The sequence below is a fragment of the Hyla sarda genome, assembly GCF_029499605.1.
Source record: "Hyla sarda isolate aHylSar1 chromosome 1 unlocalized genomic scaffold, aHylSar1.hap1 SUPER_1_unloc_11, whole genome shotgun sequence".
Taxonomy (NCBI): Eukaryota; Metazoa; Chordata; class Amphibia; order Anura; family Hylidae; genus Hyla; species Hyla sarda.
This window is the reverse complement of record NW_026607572.1, coordinates 1,314-14,458: the sequence shown is the minus strand read 5'-3', so window position 1 is coordinate 14,458 and position 13,145 is coordinate 1,314. Positions and strand designations below refer to the sequence as shown.

Sequence of the window (13,145 nt, the reverse complement as noted above, 5' to 3'; positions counted from 1 at the left end):
CAGTAATGGAGGGGTCTGGTGATGACTGGAGAGGTGACACTGCTGGGACATTATACAGTAATGGGGGGTCTGGTGATGACTGGAGAGGTGACACTGCTGGGACATTATACAGTAATGGAGGGGTCTGATGATGACTGGAGAGGTGACACTCCTGGGACATTATACAGTAATGGAGGGGTCTGGTGATGACTGGAGAGGTGACACTGCTGGGAATGCTGGGACATTATACAGTAATGGAGGGGTCTGGTGATGACTGGAGAGGTGACACTGCTGGGACATTATACAGTAATGGAGGGGTCTGGTGATGACTGGAGAGGTGACACTGCTGGGACATTATACAGTAATGGAGGGGTCTGGTGATGACTGGAGAGGTGACACTGCTGGGACATTATACAGTAATGGAGGGGTCTGGTGATGACTGGAGAGGTGACACTGCTGGGACATTATACAGTAATGGAGGGGTCTGGTGATGACTGGAGAGGTGACACTGCTGGGAATGCTGGGACATTATACAGTAATGGAGGGGTCTGGTGATGACTGGAGAGGTGACACTGCTGGGAATGCTGGGACATTATACAGTAATGGAGGGGTCTGGTGGTGACTGGAGAGGTGACACTGCTGGGAATGCTGGGACATTATACAGTAACACCACTGGAGGGGTCGGGGTGATGACTGTATTATTATGTGTCAGGTTCCTATAAGGTGTCAGGACGTGGCAGTCTATTTCTCCATGGAGGAGTGGGAGTATGTAGAAGGACACAAGGATCAGTACAAGGATCAGGTCATGATGGAGGATCAGCAGCCCCTCACATCACCAGGTAATAGACATGACTATATACACACGTCCTCTCATTATTTCTATGTAAAGAATGAATTCAGTCTCTGTATGTGTTCCCTACAGTCAGATCCAGTAAGAGAACAGCACCAGAGAGGTGTCCCCATCCTCTTGATCAGCAGTATAAGGAGGACATTCCGACAGGGAAAGATCTGAACAATATTAATGCTACAGACATAAAGGAAGAAGAAGAGACAGATATGAGCGGTGATGAGCAGTATAAGGAGGATGTTCCTACAGGTAACCGCCCAGGTGAGTAGTAACAACTTAATATAGAGAAAAGTCACAGATTCTTCTGCTGTAATAATTGTGTAGAATTCTTTAATCTCTCTGTCCTGTCTCTTGCTGTATATTCTTCTATTCACCCAAAATCCAAACTAATGTGATACTACAGCTGGAATATGGACAAGAAATATCCCTATGTGTACGAGGCCATCACGCTCGTTTCCATAGACTTGCACTGAGGGGGCACAGTGTGACATCATGATTCCCGCAGCCCACACCCAGCGCTTGGAACTAAATGTTCTGACCACTGGGGCAGTGGAGTTCCCCTTTAATCTCCCTGTCCGTTCTCCCTCTGCGGCAGAGCAGCTCATGTCCATGTAACAGAGGACGAGAACTGTGGCCAAGAATTCAATAGAGTTCTGTATTCTAGCAGCAGAAGTGTGCTGGGATAAGGAAGCGCTGGTGGACACGTTCTCTCGTGGACTCTCCCATATTATACAAGATGAGATTGTGGTCAGAGATCTCGAGGAGCTTTTGTCTTTAATTATCCTAATTGACACTGGCCGACGTTTATCATTGTCTTTAGACTGTTTTTTCGTGTCTAGAAAAGGCGCAAAAAAGGAGCAAGCAGGGTTTATTTGCACCTTAAACCTACAATGATAAATGCCGACCACTAGGTTCTGAGAGAAATCACCATTTTGGGACCCTTCGAGGAGGCCTTCTATCAGATTGTCGCCTTTCCTTTCATGCCCTCCCATGTCTCCCTCGCCTCCCATGCCTCCCCCGTCTCCCATGCCCCCTCGCCCCCATGCCACCCTTGCCCCTATGCCCCCCTCACCCCCCCATGACTCTTTATTGTGGCAAGTCGGGCCCTTTGCCCAGATAATGTCAAACTTGGTCAGGAAACATTTGCACCTGAGGTCCTGAGTGGGCTTTCTTTATCTTAGTCAGGGCCGATGCAATGTTTTTTGTCTACACAGATAAAGGTGCATTTGGTGTGTGTGTCCCCCCCCCCCCCCATCACTGGTGCAGCGCGGGTTGGAAGCACCATGCTAGGCAGAATATTGTGCATCCACCTGCAGCCTATGAATGTAAGAGAATGGTGATGCATATATAGTGTATGTATCGCCGCTCACCAGGGGCACATGCAGGATTTTCTCACAGGTTGTGGTTTAGAAACATAAACTAATAACCCCAAACCAGCAGGACAACATATTACTACTGCAGTGACTTATACCATCATACTGTTATTTTCTCTAGTCGTCTCCACGACAGCACCCTGAGATTGCCTCTGCCTGATTGGACAGGGAAAAACACTGAGAGGTTAAAAGACCCTCCCCTTCCTCTCCCCTCCAGTGTTTTTTCCTGTCCCGATCCGGGCAGGTAACCTGAGAGGTGCGGGAGATGGATCCCGCTTGATAGAATATTTATTTTTCCCCACCTACTTCTGCGGCATCCAGGTCGGGCTTATGCAGAGTGGGTGCGGATCAGAGAGCCGGCTTCTCTTCCGCTCCCGTGCTGACTTTTTTTCCAGCGTCGCACGGAGCCTTCATTCCGGTTCCGTGGAAGTAATGCCAGTGCCGGCCGGCGTCTGACCTCATTTCCGCTATCGTGGGGTCAGTTCCGGGCAGATCCCCAGTCCCGTGGTTGGTGTCTTATGTCACTTGCAGAGGGGGCAGTGTCACATGCTCCGGCCTGCCCTAGAGGATTAAGAGGTGGGCAAATTCAAACGGGATCGCTTCCAGACCCCAGACAGTGTCCTCTATTAAAGGATCCTTAGTCTAGCGTCCTCTGCTTCATTCAGCTCGCTGTATGGAGCTTCCAGAGCCCACGATGTCTACTCCACCAAAAGTCTCTGAGGGTGAGACGCTGCAGAATCCGGGATCCGGGAGTACTGAGGGCTATGTGGTCTATACCCAAGCCTATCTACAGTTGTTTTTCTGATCCTTTCCTCCCTTGTTTTTATTTCAGAGAGAAAAGGATGTTACTGTCCCTAAACCTAAACATACTAAAAGGAAATGTTTATTGTGTAATAAGGACTGTGTTAAGAAGCCGATATGTAAAAGATGTTTGGATAATTTAGTTAGGGAGGAAACCCCTGACCTTATGAGAGAGATTAAGGAGATTATCCACACAGAGATTCAAGCTGCTAAATCATCTCAGCCCGTCGCTTCTACCTCAGCTGTGGTTAAGGTGCCACAGCCTAAGATAATTACTTTTTTGGACTCAGTGGAAAGTACCGCTACTTAGGATATTGAAGAACAAGAAGTGGTTGAATGTCCTGAGGTAGAGGAGGACCTTGGCTTCAGAATATTCCTGTTTAGTCCTGAGGATACTGAGGAACTAATCTGAGCCATTAGATCCTCCTTTGGTATAGAAGAAGTTCAGGAGCCTAGAACAATTCAACATTCATAAAATCATTAAAGATGAATGGTCCAAACCTGAAAAAGGATCCTTCATTACAAAGGGATTAAAGGATGCTATCCCTTTGATAATAAGGATTCGGAAGATTGGGACACTATACCTAAAGTAGACATCCCTATTGCGAAGGTGGCAAAACACACTTCCTTACCCTTTGAGAACGCTACCCAGCTCTTCATAAAAAGACTTGGGAAGCTGCTGCGACCCTTTTACGTCCTAGCATTGCTTCCACATGTGTTGCTAGAACCCTTGGTGTGTGGCTAGATCAACTGCCCCTGCATCTTCAAGGTGATACGCCTCGTGACCAGATTCTTGGATCTCTCCCTCTCCTCAAGATGGCCTAAAATTTTTATCGGATGCTTCTGCCGAGTCTGTCAGATTATCTGCACGTACAGCTGTGTTATCGAACTCCTCAAGACGTGTCTTATGGTTAAAGTCCTGGTCTGGGGATCTAGCATCAAAATCCAAGTTATGCTCCCTTCCCTTTCACAGTCAGTTTGTATTTGGTCCTGAGTTAGACTTCATCTCAGCTAAAGCAGCTGATAATAAAAAAGGATTTCCTCGGGAGAAAGCAGAACCTAAAAAGAAGACTCCTTTTCGTCTCCTATGCCAACCAAGTCAATCTTATAGAGGAGGGAAAGGAAAAACAGGACGCTGGTCTTATAGCAAGGGTGGCAGAGGTAGAGGATTCATTCTTAATCCCTCGCAGACTGAATCCGATATCAAGAAACAATGACGCCATTCCTGTGGGGGGCTCGGTTAACCTCTTTTGCCCACAATCGGGAAGCTTTAATTCCCAATCCCTGGATTGTGAAAATTATACAGGAAGGCTACATAGTGGAATTTACCTCCCCTCCTCCTCAAAAGTTTGTAATGACTCTAACTTCAAATCATTCCTCGCAGATTCTTCAGGGGGTTCAAGATTTATTAAAATTGGGCGCGGTTGTCTAAGTTCTCTTACATCAACTAAAACAGGGACGTTACGCTCACCTGTTTTTGGTAAAAAACAAACAGTGGGAAGTTCAGAACCATAATAAATTTTAAACCCCTGAACAAATTTGTAAAGTACAGAAAATTCAAAATGGAAACAATAAAATCAGCAGTAGCTCTAATAAAGAAAAATTCAGTAATGGCAACTATTGATTTGAAGGACGCCTATTAGCATCTTCCAATTCATAGGGAATCTCAGCAGTTCCTGAGGTTTGCCGTTTCCTGGGAGGGCAGAATCCGTCACTACTAGTTTGTCTGCTCTTCGGGCTTTCTTCTGCCCCCCCATATTTACAAAACTCATGTCGGAGGTGGTGTCCCTTCTGAGGAGGGAGTTTAATATTATTATTCCCTATCTGGACGATTCTGTTCCTCGATTACAGGTCCACATTCACAGGAACATTTAGATTCTTCAGAGCCTGGGCTGGATACTCAACTTAGAAAAGTCCGATCTTTCTCCCAGTCCAGTAAAACAATTTTTAGGAGTCCTCCTAGACTCGACTGTCCAACAATCTTTCTTCCCACCAGCAAAGAAGTTGAAGATTCAGCAGTTAATAACAGAATTTTGTGCTAGAAGGTATTTCTTAATCCATTATGCAATGTCCATATTGGGTCACCTAACGTCTTGCATCCCGTCAGTGAGGTGGGCCCAATTTCCCTCAAGACCACTACAAAGATGGCTCCTAGCAGTATGAGACAAATCCCTATTTTCCTTGGAGAATGTACTGATTCCCATAAAAAAAAAAAAAAAATGTTAGTTTGGTGGCTCTCCCAGGAAAACCTGAGTCAGGGGGTTCATTGGTTTCAGGAGGATCCCCTGATTATTACCACAGATGCCAGCACGTGGGGGTGAGGAGCCCACACAGTGGATCATGCAGTTCAGGGCAGATGGGGACCTGTACTAGCTCAGAAATCCTCAAACTTAAGGGCGCTTCTAGCCATGTGGATGTCTCTCCAACACCTAGAACCATTCTGCAGAGGCAGACACATTCTTCTTCACTCCAACAATACCACGGCAGTGTCCTTTATCCGCCATTATGGAGGCCCCAGACACAGTCATCTCCAATCAATAGCAAAGAACATTTTTTCTTGGGCAGAAGACAGAATCTTATCCATAACAGCCGTACACCTAACAGGAGTCTGGAATCTACAGGCAGATGTTCTCAGCAGGCAGACCCTAGATCCCGGGGAATGGTGTCTAGCAGACTGGGCTTTCAGATTGATAACAGAGAAATGGGGTGTCCCCCAGATCGACTTGTTCGCCACCAGAAAAAAACTGAATTTTTTTCCCCCTCAATCCAAGGGACCATCCAGTGGTGACAGATGCCTTAGCTCAGACATGGAACTTCAGTCTAGTCTATGCCTTCCCTCCTATTCCGGTAATTCCCAGGGTCCTTCAAAAACTAAGTTGAGAGAAGTGCACCCTGATCTTAGTTTCTCTATTCTGGCCCAAGAGGGGATGATGATTTGCTCTGCTACAGTCCATGAGGCTGCACAAGCCAATTATGTTCCCTGCTCACCAGGACCTGCTCTCTCAGGGACCAATTCTACACAGACAGGTTCAGAACCTCAATCTATCAGCATGGATTCTGAAAAGTTCCTGCTAGAGAAGAAGGGATTCTCAGATAGAGTGATCAATACCCTCTTGGCAAGTCATAAACTTTCTACCTCTAAAATGTACACTAAGGTGTGGAAGAAATATTCCTCTTGGTGTGGGTCATCTTTTTCTTTTCTTTTTTTTTATTCAATAAGTTTTTATTGTTTTCGAATTTGTCATAAAGCAGAAGTAACAGTTGTATACATAGAAATAAAGCATGTCAACTAGTTGAACATATAACAGCCTTATAAGGTCTAGTGCTCAGGGAGACAATGCCCCCGGTTCAGTCTAGACAAATAGGTAAGTGTAAAAAAAATAAACAAGGAATTGAATTAAGAGAAGCAAAGGAAGAGATAACAAAACAAAAATAAGTTGATAGGATTTTAGGAAGCCGTTGTGCAATGCGACTTATTTGTATGCTAGCCAGCTGTTGTATTGATCAGGGACAACCGGCAACAGCCGGTTACCATCGGTAGTAGTGCCAGTACATCATTTAGAGTAGTGTTCCCCAACCCCCGGGCCGCGGACCAGTACCGGTCCGTGGATCAAACGGTACCGGGCCGCCCGAGGAACTTTAAATAATTTCACTGTGGCAGCCGAGCCCGCCCATTGTTTGACAATAGCGAATTAAAATTCGCTATTGTTACACTGATCCTCCTCCAATACCTGCAGTGCTGCTGTCCTGTTCTCCCGATCGCATCATTGCATCCTATGGAGGAGCATGTGACACACAAGTCATTCCTCCTCCCCTGGGAGTTGTAGTTTTGCAACAGCTGGTGGTCCACACTTTGGAGACCACTGATCTAGCAGCAGAGTGAGTGCTGTCTATAAGGGGGGCCCTGCTGTCTATATAAGTGTGTGTGTGTGGGGGGGCTGCTGTCCATATAAGTGTGGGGCTGCTGTCTATATAAGGGGGGGCCTGCTGTCTATATAAATGTGGGGTGTGGGGGTGTGGGGGGGATTCTGTCTGCCAGTCAAGGTTGAAATGTCGTTTAAGAGAGTCAATTACAAGCATGTGGAGGTTAACAGGCAATATTTGGGATTTTGAAGAATTGAGCTTATAGAAAGAGATATCGCTAAATCACGCCAAGAGGGAGAATAAAGCTGATAGAGATGACGGGACATCGGTTAGGGTGAGGATGATATCGTCAGCAAATAAAGCCAATTCATGAGAATAACCTCCAACGTCAATTCCGTGTATTCCATGATGGGCACTTATGGCACACGCTAAAGGCTCAATGGAGAGGACAAAAAGTAGGGGTGAGAATTGGCACCCCTGTCTCATGCCGTTCGACAGGTTGAACCGATCAGAGAGAGAACCCTCCGAGAAAACCATCGCAGTCGGATTGGAGTAAAGTGCTTCCAAAATCTGGCCCGAAAACCCAAAATGCTCTCAGTGCTGAGAATGCATATTGCCAGTTCACCCTGTCGAATGCCTTTTCAGCGTAAAGAGTAAGGAAATCTGCAGGGGTACGGTGATGCTCACAATGTTGTAGGAGGGACAGCATGCGCCTAGTATTATCGGGTGCTTGACGACCTGGAGTGAAGCCAACCTGGTCGGCACCAAACAAGTAGGGTAGAATGGGCAGTAATCTAGACGATAACATTTTTGCGTAAAGTTTAACATCCCCGTTCAGGAGCTAGATGGGTCGATAGCTAGGAGTTTGATCCAGGGGTTTTCCGGATTTTTGTATAGTGGTGAGAAGAGCTGCAAGCATTTCTTGAGGGAAAGAACCAGAGGACATAGTGACATTAAAGACTGCATGTAAATGGGGGCGTAAAATGTCCTTGTATCTCTTGTAATACTCATTCGGTAGGCCGTCAGGACCAGGCGTTTTGTGTGAGGGCAAAGATGCTATAGCGGTCTCAATCTCTGGAAGATAGGTGAGTTAAGCGACAGGAGAGCAGAGTCAGATAGAGAATGAAGGAAAGAGTCGATAGCTTCCTCAGTTGGCTGGACCATCTGGGAGTCAGTCTGTAGGTTGTATAAACCACAATAGTAAGATTTGAATGCGTTAGCAATGTCCCTAGGGGAGAGGAGGACAGTGTTAGAGGAAGGGTGTTTTAAAGTGCCAATTTTACATTTTGTCCTGGGCGGCTTAAGATGCTTGGCTAATAGGGATGTTGGTTTGTTATCCCAGGTATAAAAATTGAATTTTGACCTACGAATATCTGCTTCATATTGGTAGAGTAAAAGTTGTCGTAAGAGGGTGCGAAAGTGTATGAGTTGGGAATATAAGTCTGTCGAGGGAGTAGTCTTATGTAAAGCTTCCAACACAGCGACCTTGTTGATAGCCTCTTGTATGTCTTCTGTTCGTAAGGAACCCAGACGAATGAAATTGCCTCTAATGACCGCCTTGTGGGCCAGCCACAGGGAGGTGCATGTTACACCAGGAGTAGAATTTAAGCGAAAGTATTCCTCCACAGAGGTTTCAATAGTTTTGCTATGTTCAGAGTGGGATTAGAAACCACTTAATTAGGCACCAATAAGGCTAGGTTAAAACATAACTTTTACTTCATCTTCATAACTTTTATTCAATACAATACATGTATTTTCTATCGGATAAAGTAAAAGTTATGTTTTAACCTAGCCTTATTGGTGCCTAATTAAGTGGTTTCTAATTTCAATTTCTATCACCAAGGGCTGAATATCAGGAGTGGGCTTTGGTACCCGTATCTTATACCAAAAGTTGGGTTTCTATGTTCAGAGTGGGCAATAACATGCATGTTGGCCCTCCAGACAAAGTCGCTGTGTGTGGGAGCAGAAAATGTGACTGACAGCAGGGTTAGCCGGACTCCCTTGATTAAGTCAGCGTGGGCTGACAAAACGTTGGGGGGCGGATGGCTAGCATCTAATTTTAAATAGCGACCATCAATACCAGCATATATATAAGTGCATATCCAGAAGCTAATTGCTATATACAAAAAGAGTGAATGCCCGTCATATTGTTGGAAGCACATACTCAATCTGCTGAGCGCAGGTCGTTTTTTTAACAAGCACCAAACACTTATTTTGTTTTCTTGTTTTAAATGAACTAATAAAACATTGACCTTTTAATATAGGGGGGATTTCTAGTTTTAGGGCTAACCCCTTTGGGGGAATACCCCTAAAAGTTGTTGCTGACAGCAGGGTTGGGGCATGGTCCCATCAGGTAATCTCCCCAATCTCCGAACTAGTGACCCGCTCTAACAAACCCCTTGAGACCAGGATGAGGTCTATCCTAGAGTAGGTGTGAAATCTGGGGGAAAAGTAGGTAAAGTCGCGTTCCGAAGTATGATATATTCTCCACACGTCAAATAGGTCGTAAGTGGAGAGGAGAGTGCCGTGGGCAGATGAGCGTCTCTACGATGCTCCAGAGCGGAGTCAATGACTGTGTTGAAATCACCGCACACTATTACCTCACCCACACGGACCCAGAGTAGCAATTTGAAGAGTCTTCTCAGAAAGCGACTTTGTCCACTGTTTGGGGCATATAGATTAACTAAAGTAAAAGGTGTATTATCAAGGGTACGCATGATAACGATAAACTGACTATGAGGGTCTACAATTTGGCGGCATATGGTAACAGCAAGGTCATCTCGGAATGCAACTAGTACGCCCCTTTTCTTTTTGGCAAAGGAGAAATGGATCATCACTGGAAATCTCCGATGGCGGAGAGGGGGAGGATTTTCAGAAGAGACATGCGTTTCTTGCAGACATACAATCGATGCATTGCGTTTCTCCACCTTCCGCCATAGAAAATGTCATTTTTGGGGACTATTAAGGCCGTTGACGTTCAGGGACAAAACATCAATACCCATGACTATCAATTCAGAGTGTGCCCCACAGGAGTGTAAAGATAGATTAAAAACTCGACTTACCACCAAGTGGCTCAGACAAGGATGTCACAACTCAAAAACACAGGTGCAGCAGTGCGTGAGGGGGGACAATTAAAATCCAGACTGAACCCGAAAGGGGCCAGATGGGGATGTCATAAATACAGACCTTAATCATCCTCTGGTGCACCTAGGAGATGGACTTGCGCTGCAGGTTGGAGATCCCATGGAGTTTGAAGGCACTAGGCTGGGAGTCACGAGAGATATATATCTTAGCACAAAGGTCAGTATGCAATGCAGGCTAAGCAAAAACATTAACCATAAATACAATGAGGTCAGTAAAAGAAATGGCAGTATAGGCAGCACTAAAAAAAAAAAGTAAGAAAGAAGAGAAAGGAGGATAAAACACAACGGAATACAACAGTTGCACAGGTTCTCCGGTGAATAAATCGAGGTGTAGCACCGATTTAGTTGGGGTGGGACAGATATAATAACTGAGCTCGTTAGAGGAAAGGGCTCCAGCACCGGGAAATACTGAGTCATCGTAATACCACAAACTCAAACAAAGCAGGGAGTCAAACCGGGTCTCGGTGCGGTGGGGAGAGGGGCCGTGGACCAGGGATCTCGACATCATCAGAAATCATACCCCACTCCTGTAAGATTGAAAGTCCTTGGGATGCCGTAAGAAGAGCATGGACCCTTCCCTGCCGATTGATCAGCACTTTAGCTGCGAAACCCCACCGGTACGGGACCCCCAGGTTGCAGAGCGTTTCTGTGAGGGGAGCAAAGCTTCGCCTGGCCTGCAGTGTAGCAGCGGAAAGGTCCGCATACATCTTCACCTCTTCATATGGCGCTGGTAGGATAGGATGACTCCGAGAGTATTGAAGGAGCAAGTCTTTTGCATGGAAAAAAGTGAATCGCGCTAGGACATCGCGCGGCACCTCTTCTGGTAGGGAACGAGGGTTCGGTACTCTGTGGGCCCGATCAACGCTGTACTCGTATTCCTCCATGTCCGGGAGAATCTGTTTAGTGAGGTGGTGAACATAGCGGGCCAGTTGGGAGCCCGGTATATTCTCTGGGATACCCCGAAACTTGACGTTGTTACGTCTATTGCGGTCCTCAAAGTCCACCATCTTGGCATGTAAGGAGTCCACTTTTCCATCGAGCCCATTATGCGCACTTTGTAGCTCATTGTGGGCTTTAGCGAAATAAACTAGCCGTCTCAGCTCTGGACATCTTGTGTTCCAGGAGAGTAGTGGAAGATTGCAGGGGTCGGAGAAGCTTAGAAAAGTCAGCTTGTAGAGAGCTTCTCAGTAAAAGCAGCATGTCGTTTAATAAGGTGTCTGAAACCGCTGCATCCTTAGTCTGGTACACTGTGAACAAGTCAGTGTCAGGACAAGCAGCAGTATCTTCAGGCTCAGTAGTAGCCTCACCTGGTGCAGCCATGCAAGGTTTCTTTTTAAGAGGACTGACCTGCGGGGAATCACCCGGGGCGCCATCTGCATCTTCGTCAGAGGTCTTGTTGTCAACCGCTTCAGCACTCAGAGTTTGAGGAGTGCCGGTGATTAGAAGCGGAGGTTCGGGGCCATCCCACAGGGCCGAGTCTTCAAACGACAGTGTCTGGTGCACCCAAGTGGAAGGTAGGGTCTGGTATGGACTCACAGTTGTGACAGCATCTTCCCCGTTGTCCGCTCTTTTTTTATCTATTGCGGCCTGCAGGAGTTTGTTGTGCACGCTCCGAGGCGCCATCTTGGGAGAGCTTGCAGGTCAAGTCCCCGGAGCGGGAAAAGTATGTTAGCTTTTGTGCACTGCTCGGTTTGTGGTTCCTCTTTCTGCCTGAGGTCGCCATAGCGGTGGATAGAGCTTTTGGGAAAAGCTGGAAGTCGCTGGCAGAGTTGCAACAGCTAGTTTCCCGGCACTAGAGCAGGAGCACCTCTTCTATGCGGCCATTCAGCACGGCGGCCAGATCACACCCCAGTCATCTTTTTCTTTTGATTCTCTTGATATCACTAAAATTCTTGACTTCATCCAAGACGTGTTTGATCTGGACCTCTCTCCTAACACTCGTAGAGTACAGGTCTCAGCCCTAGGTGCCCTCTATCAGACCAAACTGGGAGAGGATATCTATATATCTAGGTTAATTAAAGCTACAGACAAATTAAGACCCAGAATTTAAAAAAAATGTCCTTCTTGGAATATTAATACGGTCCTCTTAGCTCTAACTAAAGCTCCTTTTGAACCTTTAGACTCTATTTCCTTAACATTTCTTACCATCAAAACCGTGTTCCTAGTAACCATCACTTCGGCCCGAAGGGTTGGTGAAATTCAGGCTCTCTCCTTTCAACAACCTTATTTCAGAGTATTAGACTATAAGATTATTTTTCAACTAGACACAAATTTGATTCCAAAAGTTTCTTCTTCCTTCCACAGATCCCAGGATATTGTTATCCCATCTTTTTGTGCTCATCCTAACAATGAGCAGGAGCGATCTTTCAGTTTTTTGGATGTTAGGAGAGCTGTCCTTAACTACATAGACGTCACCAGTACCTGAAGGAAGGATAAGAACCTGTTTGTACAATTTGCAGGTCTTAATAGAGGTAGGAAGGCCTCTAAAAGCTCTATCTCTAGGTGGATTAGTTTAGCCATCTCAGAATCCTAAACATCTAGTGGTCAGGATCCCCCTCAGAGATAAGGGCTCATTCCACTCGTGCTGTATCCTCCTCTTGGGCAGAAAAAGCTTCAGCCTTGGTGGAACAGATCTGTAAAGCTGCTACCTGGAAAAGATGACATACCTTTTCCAAATACTATAGACTTCATGTAATGGCAGGACATGGCATTTGGATGCAAAGTCCTAGGTGCTGTGGTCCCTCCCTAATAATTCTTTGGTATTTCTCGGGGTGCTGTTGCCGAGACGACTAGAGAAAGGGTTAATTATACTCACCGATAATTTGTTTTCTGGGAAGTCTCCACAACAGCACCCATACATTCCACCCTTTGGTGATAATTTTGGTGTTGGTTTTTAGTTACCACTTTTTCCTTTTCTACTCGGTGGGAGGGTCTTTTCCCTGTCCAATCAGGCGGAGGCAATCATCTCCGGGTTCTGTCGTGGAGACTTCCCAGAAAACACTATAAACAGACCAAAATCACCACTATACAAGGGATGAATAATTACACTGCACCATGACCACTACCGTTACCACCATATAATGACAGGATAATACTACGGTACTGATACTGAATAAAACCCCTGCACACAGACCACTA

The 13,145-nt window shown here is 46.0% G+C and overlaps 1 protein-coding gene across 1 annotated transcript in view; it reads right to left on the bottom strand.

Annotated features, from left to right (window-relative positions):
* The window catches only part of LOC130297952 (oocyte zinc finger protein XlCOF22-like), a gene marked incomplete at its 3' end in the record, with an annotated part of 35,254 nt that extends 24,830 nt beyond the window's left edge, over nt 1–10,424 (bottom strand). Inside the window, exons 1-4 of the mRNA XM_056550814.1 lie at nt 10,345–10,424; nt 8,232–8,509; nt 4,330–4,471; nt 2,298–2,355 (exon numbers count right to left, since the gene is read on the bottom strand). Of these exons, the coding sequence (XP_056406789.1) occupies nt 2,298–2,355; nt 4,330–4,471; nt 8,232–8,509; nt 10,345–10,424 (558 nt within the window). The remainder of the gene's footprint in view (nt 1–2,297; nt 2,356–4,329; nt 4,472–8,231; nt 8,510–10,344) is intronic.
* Between the last annotated feature and the right edge of the window lie 2,721 nt (nt 10,425–13,145).